Consider the following 8817-nt stretch of genomic DNA (forward strand, 5'->3'; position numbering starts at 1 on the left):
CAGAGGTCGGGTTCGAACCACGGACCTTCCGGTCAGTAAATTCGCGCTCTAACTACTTGGGCCATCTCGCCCCCTTCTATATATATATATATATATATATGTAAGTCAGTTGTTTTTGGAGCAGTTATGAGAGATCATTCCTCTGACACTAGCAAACTGTTGTGGCTGCAAGCTAGTTGGTTGATTTAGGGAATCGATGGAACAAATTCTATTAAGGATGACAGTCGAAGTACTGCATTTGGAAAAGCCCAAGGAAAAAGGATACCGGATGAGGATCGGATATATCGCGGATGAACTAATGGAAGAGCGCTGCCGCTCAGTTGACTACAACAGAAAGAATTGTCGATGGAAGCGCTTGACCATGCCGTCAGCAGGTAGACAGTTATTCGGAAGTGATCAATGCCAAGTAACCGTTTGGGATCGTGAAAGTGTTGACATGAATTGTGGACCTCGATCAGTGGGAATGGTAGTGAGTATATTTCAAGCTGTCGACAAAGCTCTAGCAACACCTTCAGCTTAAGTGTCATTGATCGGAATGGCCAGGGCCCAGCACATGAAAGTCGACGAGTGAGGATGTGCGTAAAACCTCTGGACGGTAGCAACGGTCCAACATAGTCGATGTGGACGTTTTCGAAGCGTGAGTCAGGCAGCTCAAAAACGCCAGGCGGAAAAACGGTATGTCGATTAATTTCTTTCAGTCAATACATTGTTTGTTTGGTCAAACGTACCTTTGTGACACAAGTTTGGAAGTAGCTCGGACGAGAGTGCGTGGAAGTGGTCAAATACAGGACACCTGTATTTTCAGGAACAAAAGGCCTTGGACGTTCTGTGGATATGTCGCAAATTATAAGCCTGTCAGAGTGAAGTAGACGGTAATTTGACAAAATTGAGGGACGTGAGGCTAGAAGTCTGAAATTCCAGTTCCGGATACTAGGCGGAGGTATGGCTTGTAGATTGATAGGAGTCGCTCCAATGTCGTTTATCTCTATGCCGGAGAGAGCGTCAGTAACGACGCTGTCAGGACATTCGACATAGAGTAAGTCGGTTGCAAGCTGAAAAATGAAATCCCGATTTCGGTTCTCTCTCGGTGAGTGTTGTCTTGGGATGATCTCAAGGCGAAAACGAGGTTTTTGGTCAGTACAGTGAAATTTCTTTCCTCCAGAATGTGTCGAAATCACTTGACAGCTAAGTAGGTCACTAGGAGCTCCCTACTAAGTGTTGTACCAAGTTTGTGCAGGCTGGAGTTTACGAGAAAAGAAGCAGAGATTTTGAGTGTTGTTGTTGACCACCTGTTGAACAACCGCACCGACGGCGGTTTGTGGTGCGCCTATTTTTAAAATAGGGTGAAAATCAGAACTGCGGTTCAAATGGCTGAGTGGTGACATTCAAAAGAGCAGTTTTGATGGAGTTGAATGAAAAGATTGCCCTATCAGCGAGTTCTAATTGTTTGGTGCCTGCTTTGAGCAAGTCGGTTAGTGGCGCTGGAATCCCTGAGCAGCGTGGAATAAATCTACCGTAGTAATTGACCATGCCCGAAAATCAATGAAGACTTCGGGTTGATTGAGGTAGGGTATTAGCAGGACCGGCAGAGGTTTTTCCTGGTAGCAGTCGGATACCTTCAGCGTTAACACGATGGCCAAGGGAATCAAGCCGGTCTGCTGAAAAAAAAACACTTGTCTGGGTTGTTGGTGATACCGTATTATTGGAAACGCTCGAAGACAGTGTAATTTGTGTTCTTCGATCGTTTTGCTTTCTACCAATACGTCGTCAATGTAAACGAAAACATAGTCTAAACCGCACATTACCTGATCTATGAAGCTTTGGATCCCGCAGACAGGCGCGAGTGTGAATTCGAATAGATCAGTAAGAATTCGAAGGCTGAATTGTTCCGAGTTGCAGTATGTGATCCAACTCCGATTTGGCGATTCGCAGCTTCTCTGGATGTAGTCGTCGAGAGCGAGAATAAATTGGAGGACCGGTGGTCGTTATGTGGCGCTTCACCAAGTGTGGGACACTTGGGACCGAACGAGACTGCTGGGTTACTTTTTGAGTGAATCGTCGAAAACCTGAATACTTCAAGTGCGGGCGACGTGTGCAACCAGTGGGTATGAGGCGTCGACCTGATTTGGTGAGACGGAGAGCGGTGTTAAAGAATCCGGAAGTTTCTACCTTTTAATATCGACGGCCCGAGAAGAGTTGGTGAAACAATCGACACCGATTATGGGCGATCGGTGACAATGGCGTGAGACAATGAGACACCTATGGCGTCGAAGTGGTGCATCACTGAATCTCAAAGGATGTATGTATGAAGCTAAAGCGAAGGCTGTACTGTAATATGGGGCGAGATGGCCGAAGTGGTTAGAGCGCGGATTAGAGCGGTTAGAGCGGATTTACTAACCTGAAGGTCCGCGGTTCGAATCCGACCTCCGCCACTCGACTTCCCCTGTCTAGGCTTGGGCAACCTGCCAGTATCCCAGCCCTCGTGCTCCCTTCGGGTGGCATGGCAGCTAGGCACCGGAAGGGTGCTACAGCTGAACGCTTACTGTAATATGGTTGTGAAACTTGGCCCGTTCAAGCGGCGGAACGGAAACGTCTTCAGGTGTTCGACAATCAGAACCACAGTTCGTGTGGGTTGGTGTCGCCGTATCCTTAACGAGGCAATATAAAGCGAGTTTTCGGTTGTGTGACGGGTACTTCCATTGAAGAATGTGTCAAGCACCAGAAGCTGCGTTAGTTGAGACGTGTTACGTATGCCGAACCATCGTTTGCCGAAGAGTGCTATTTTTTCACTCCCAATTCAGAGTAGCGGAAGCAGCGAGGTGGCCAAACCTTGACCTGGCACAGGGGTATGTGTTACGGTTCGATCACGCAGCGAGCAAACAATATGATATGCGGATTGTGACAATATTCTATCCTCAGCTATGTTGCTTGATCCAGACTCCTAGCACAGCGGATAGTAAGAAGACGAAAAACCTCGGACACAAACTTTAATGGTCCAACAACACGCGATCAACAGGCGATCATGGGAAAAATGACAATGCATATTATATTCATAGTTTGACCTTGAAGATGCCGGAAGTTCGCTAGCATTCATAAAAATAGTTTTTTAGGAATATTGATATCCCCAACACCTCCCTCCTCTGAAAAGTCAGTAACATACTCGAGGGGGGTCGACCTGGATACGTTCCGGCTGGCAGCGGCGTCGGTCTGTTCACCGCCTGGGAAGAAGTGTTGGATCAAATACTGAGCTGCCGATCACACTCTCCTCTTTCGAAGCTGTTTCAGTTTTCAGCTCAAAAATATCGAGCAATATGTCCCACGGTACGGTACCCAAACATACTTGAGTTTCCGGCGTGCTGTTAAAGCGGAGTTGGTTTTGATGTCTGGTCCAGGTGTCTTGACCAACTGACACGTCGTACATCACACTACCGCGTTTGCGCAGGATACGACCTGTAATCAATAAATCACGTCCTGGGCGATAGTCACGAACAAGTACGGGCGTTCCCACCTTGAATGGAGTTCCAACTGCCACCGGTATGGACCTTGACTTAGTACGTTGTGTTGGCAACATGGAAGAATGCAGAGTTCTCAGTTTACGGCCCATGAGCGCCTATGTAAGTGACTGGTGGTTCATCAAAGCGTGATTCGGGGTCGTTCGGTACACAAACAGGATTCTCTGAAGGGCTTCGACGGATGCCTCCTCCCCTCGAGCTTTAAGCAAGGCCCTCTTGAATTTGTCGACGAACCTTTCTGCTTGACCGTTCGATTATGGGTGGTACGGTGGTGAAAGAACGTGTGTTATCGCATTTTGAGTGCAAAAGTCGCGGAACTCAGCGGAGGTGAACTGCGAACCATTGTCTGAGACTATGGACTCCGGTAACCCATGCTGACTGAAAATGTTGGATAACACTCTCAGCGTACTAGATGTTGTTGGAGATAACACCGGAACGATTTCTGGCCACTTGGAAAAAGCGTCAATCAAAACCAAATAAAAAGTGCCACGTATCGGTCCTGCGTAATCAATGTGGATCCGAGACCAGGGCTTCTCAGGTCGAGGCTAGGGAACCGGTGGTTGATGTGGCGGATTCCTGGCAGCTTGTTGGCATCGGGAGCAGCGTTTTACAAAATCAGTGATGTGTTGGTCCATGTGCGGCCAGTATGCGTAACTGTGAGCTATTGACTTCATACGGTTGATTCCTGGATGTCCAGAATGGAACTGACGGAGAACTCGCCGGCGTAAAGATTGAGGAATAACGACGCGATCTCCAAACATTAAACAACCGTTTACGATCGCTGATGCATCTCGGCGATGAAAGAGCTGCCGAAGACAATCATCTGTGAGGTTCGAAGGCCACCAAGAATTCATGAATTGGATCGCCTTTTGAAGCATTGGATCAGCCATGGTAGCTCTTTGAACCTCTGTTACTGTCACGGGCTGGACCAACTGGGGGTCGGCTGAGTCCTCAAATGCAACATGCGTAATAACCGTGTCTTCTTCGGGTGTTGGCTGGTTGTTGATCAGGCGAGACAATGCATCGGCCTGACCGAAGTCGGTGGTGTGCCGATATTGAATATCGAAGTCGTAACCCAGAATAATGAGGGCCCATCTTTGCAGGCAGTTGGTAGAGTGTGCGGGAACACCTATCCTTGAGCCAAAAATGGAGTGCAATGTTTTATGATCGGCGAGTAGGGTGAAACGGCGGCCGTACAACATTTTGTGGAAACGCCGAACCGGAAACACTAAGGTCAACGCTTCTTTCTCTATCTGTCCGTATCGCTGTTCTGCTGGAGTTAGTGATTTCGACGCGTGCATAATGGCCCTCTCCGATCCGTCTGGAATGACGCGCAGAATGACGGCACCGACACCAAAATTAGAGGCATCAGCTGTCACAACGATCGGCAGCTTTGGGTCATAGTGGGTAAGTAGCAGATCAGAACTGAACATCGTCTTTAGCTTGCAGAATGCTTCCTCGCATTCTGCACGGGACGTCCTTTCCAAGCAACCGATTTAGCGGGGGCAGGATGTCGTGCAAAGGCAGAAATGCCGAATAGTAGCTGATTAACCCCAAAAGGGAACGTAATGATAGGACATCCTTAGGAGGTGGCATCTGCTGTATAGCTCGAAAGTTCTCCGGGTCAGGATGACAACCAGAGGCGTCGAAGATGAACCCAAGATATTTCACAGTTGTCAAGAAGAATTGACACTTCTCGGGACGGAAGCGGAGGCCATTGTCTTGAATGCGCAGTAAGACGGCATTGATTCGCTCACGAAGCTCTTCGGGTGAAACAGCAACGATCAACACGTTGTCCAGGTATGCGACCACACCTGGAATCCCACAAGGGTGGTGTCCATCAATTGCTGGAAAATTGCTGGGGCAGTTTTGACGCCAAACGGGAGACGGTTGTATTGATACAGCCCGCGATGTGTGTTGATTGTCAGTAAAGGGCGTGATTTTGGTGGGACTTCAACTTGAAGTTACGCTTCAGCAAGGTCGATTTTGGTGAAGAACTTCCCACCGTTCAGAACAGTGAATAGATCGTCGGGTACTGGCAGTGGATAGTCGTGCTGCTGGATAACTGCATTTAGGCCGGTTGAGAAATCGGCGCATATGCGGATGCCGCCGTTAGGTTTCTTCACCACAACGATCGGCGCTACCCAGGTAGAGTAGGATACAGGGAAGAGAACGCCTTGTTCTTCCAACTGTTGAAGTTCGGCATCTACCAGTGGGACGGAAGCGTACGGAACTGTTCTCTGGACGGAAGACTGGCGTAGTTCCAAGTACAACGTGGACTACTTGTGTCGAAGTGCACTGACCGAGACCGGACTGGAAAACAATTGTAAATCGCTTCATAATGTCGGATGCATGGTCTGGATGCGCCGTGGGAGACTGAACTGCATTGCAAACGACGCTGATTGGAGTGTCAGCTAACCCCAGGCGATCGAACCAATCAAGACCCAATAAGTTCACCTCAGTTGCCGTTATATAACACGACCCCACGTATGTAGTTCCTCGAAAAGATACACAGCAATGGAGCTCACCGGAAAGTTTTAACTCTCCACCGCAGGCACTGGTAGCAGTTCGAGCTGCTTGTTTGATCGGCGGTTGCCCGAGTGTGAGCCAAAGCTTCTCCGAAATGATGGTAATGTTCGACGCAGTGTCGAACTGTAGACGGACTGGATGGTCATTTACGGTGACTGTCAGATACTTCCGGTTACCTGGCGTGTTGATCTGGAAAGTAGCCAGCAAACTGAGAGAGGAACCAACAGGACTCGATTTCGGTTTGGGACGGGCGCGTGATGACTGCTTTGAAACAGCAGAGGCTGTATGCATCCGTGACTGACAATACCCATCTTTGTGTCCCACGGACTTACATTGGCGGCACCGATGCTGCTTGTAGGGACAGAACCTGACGAAGTGCCAGGCTCCACAGTGCCAACATTGTGAAGGTGGTGTCTTCTTTGAGCCTTTGTTTTGCTTCGGACCAGAACACTGCGAGGTCGATTTGGTTGGGCCAGAATTGACAGGGCCAGGCTGTTGCGTATCCTGGTGTATTGCATGAACCTCGGAACCGCCATGACCCCCGAGTTGGACCATCGCGGTGTCATGCTTCAGGTTAAGCAACCGTTGACACTCCGAGGTGACGGCCTGCAGCGTCATGGATGGGTCCTGCTCGATGCGGCTGAGGAGTCGAGTACGGATTTCAGCATCCTTCGGGGATTGTAGACCACATATGAAAATCAGCGACTTGAACTGATCTTCCGTTAACGATCCGAGTTTGAACCGTTCGCATTCTCGGTTCACGATGCCAGAATATGTGAGAAAGTCGTCTGCATCACTCTTCACTAGCTTCATGCATCGATAACGGATGTTGAAAAGTGACGTTTGCTCACCGAATATTTGTGAAAGCGTGTTGACCGTTTCATCAAAAGTGAAATCGCGCGGGTTCTTTGGCAGAATATAGTTAGCGTGCTTATCATGCTCTGCGGGTCCAAGTTTGCGGAGCAGGAGGCGAACCTTCCAACTATCATCTTGAAGTGAAAAGTCGACCCTGAACAGGTCTTCATAGCGACGAAACCAAGCATCAAACGTTATGCCAGCTGAGGGTTCATAGCAAAATTCGTTGATACTGCCAGCGATTCCATCAACCAACTGTGGGACGCTCGACACAGCCGGTGAAGCCAAAGATGTAGTTGATAGTCGCTCCGTAAGTACTTTGATGAGTTGCAGTTGTTGCTCAAACATTACTTTGAGTTGTTCTGCCTCCATCTTGCGTCGCCAAATATGTTACGGTTCGGTCACGCAGCGAGCAAACAATATGATAATGCGGATTGTGGCAATACTCTATCCCCAGCTATGTTGCTTGATACAGACTCCTAGCACGGCGAATAGTAAGAAGACGAGAACCTCGGACACAAACTTTAATAATCCAACAACACACGATCAACAGGCGATGCCCAGAGCTTCCGAACCCAAGTCAGTGGAAAGAAATGGTATCCTGTACGTGGTCGGATCTAAATTTCCTTGGAGTATCAATAGGCCATTGATTTTTCATAGTTTGACCTTGAAGATGCCAGGAGTTCGCTAGCACACATAAAAGCAGAATGTAGACCGCGTGATCCTCAGTGCGCCCGGTTGGAGACGCTATCAACCAATGTCAGTAGCGACCTTGTTGTTAGTTTCTATCCCGATAGCTTGAATGAGTGTTTCGAGGTGTATGAACCTCGGAATGATCGTAGTAAGCTAGCGCTAAGTCCCTTCTCCGTTCACCACGATTCTTTTCTTCATAATAAGTCAAATAAACCATGGTCGTACGGCAGCGAATCATCGGTGTTGAACACTGATGTCATGCTGTACTTCATCATGATGTCGTCATCATTGTCAGCTGTAATAACCGCGTACTTGTCGGACAGTGGTTTTAACTGCCGCAGTTTCGTTCACCGATGACTCAGGGAGGTGGGGTAGGTAGCTCCGCATTGCAGGCGGGAGTTGCTAAATTGGTGCTTAAATACAGCACTGTTAGGTGGGGAGTTGAGAAGGGAGCTATGCATTGAAGGCAATAGCTTGGATGCATGAGCGCCCTCAATTGCGCTCATACATCTAAGCATGTATCTAAGCATTGATATGGCCCGTCTTGGGGTCCCATCCAGGAAGATGGCAATGACCAGCGCAGCTGAGTTTGCTGGTCAAGTTCGCTGCCAAATCATTGTTTGGCCACCTCTGGCTCTCTTCCACACTTCACGTGGTTGTGTGAAAGGAGCCCTTCGAGGACGTCAGTCGACTGGCATACGCAGCACGTGGCCAAGTCGGCGCACCCTATGCAGTGTGATCAATTCATCTATGGAGGTTGGATTTTCCCCGAATCATCATCATCACCGACAGTATGACATCAGTGTTCAACACCGATGCTTCACTGCCGTACATTTTCCGTTCCGACCAGAGTCGGGCAATGCTCCGAAGACACCGACGGTCGAACACTGAAAGTCTTTTAACGTCCTCGGCACGCAGCAGCCAGGTTTCTGATCCATATAGTAATATGGAGTGCACCGCAGCATTGTAAACTCGACCCTTGATCCATGAGCTGATGTCCCGCCTGCGGCATGGGTGACGCAGGTTCACAAAAGTCGCCGTGGCCTTCCCAATCCGGATGGAAATATCATCTTTCGTCAGACTGACGGGACTGATTCAGCTGCCCAGGTAAACAAATTTGTCTACTACCTCAACCGGTTCATCCGCAAGCATGAGGCTAGGGTTCCAGCCCACCCAGCCGTGCAGTGGCACTTTGCACTTTGCAGGTGTGAAGCGCATGCCGAGCCAT

At 48.9% G+C, this 8817-nt stretch overlaps 2 protein-coding genes across 2 annotated transcripts in view; one reads left to right on the plus strand and one right to left on the minus strand.

Moving 5' to 3' along the window:
- Positions 1–2834, plus strand: part of T265_09847 (hypothetical protein) — a gene marked incomplete at both ends in the record, with an annotated part of 37774 nt that extends 34940 nt beyond the window's left edge. The window contains one exon of the mRNA XM_009176043.1: positions 2802–2834. Within this exon, the coding sequence (XP_009174307.1) occupies positions 2802–2834 (33 nt within the window). The remainder of the gene's footprint in view (positions 1–2801) is intronic.
- Positions 1–7268, minus strand: part of T265_09845 (hypothetical protein) — a gene marked incomplete at both ends in the record, with an annotated part of 44119 nt that extends 36851 nt beyond the window's left edge. Inside the window, 3 exons of the mRNA XM_009176042.1 lie at positions 3341–3450; positions 4189–4977; positions 6041–7268. Coding sequence (XP_009174306.1) covers positions 3341–3450; positions 4189–4977; positions 6041–7268 — 2127 coding nt within the window. The remainder of the gene's footprint in view (positions 1–3340; positions 3451–4188; positions 4978–6040) is intronic.
- Positions 7269–8817: the final 1549 nt, after the last annotated feature.

The sequence above is a fragment of the Opisthorchis viverrini genome (genome assembly GCF_000715545.1).
Source record: "Opisthorchis viverrini unplaced genomic scaffold opera_v5_309, whole genome shotgun sequence".
Lineage (NCBI taxonomy): Eukaryota > Metazoa > Platyhelminthes > Trematoda > Opisthorchiida > Opisthorchiidae > Opisthorchis > Opisthorchis viverrini.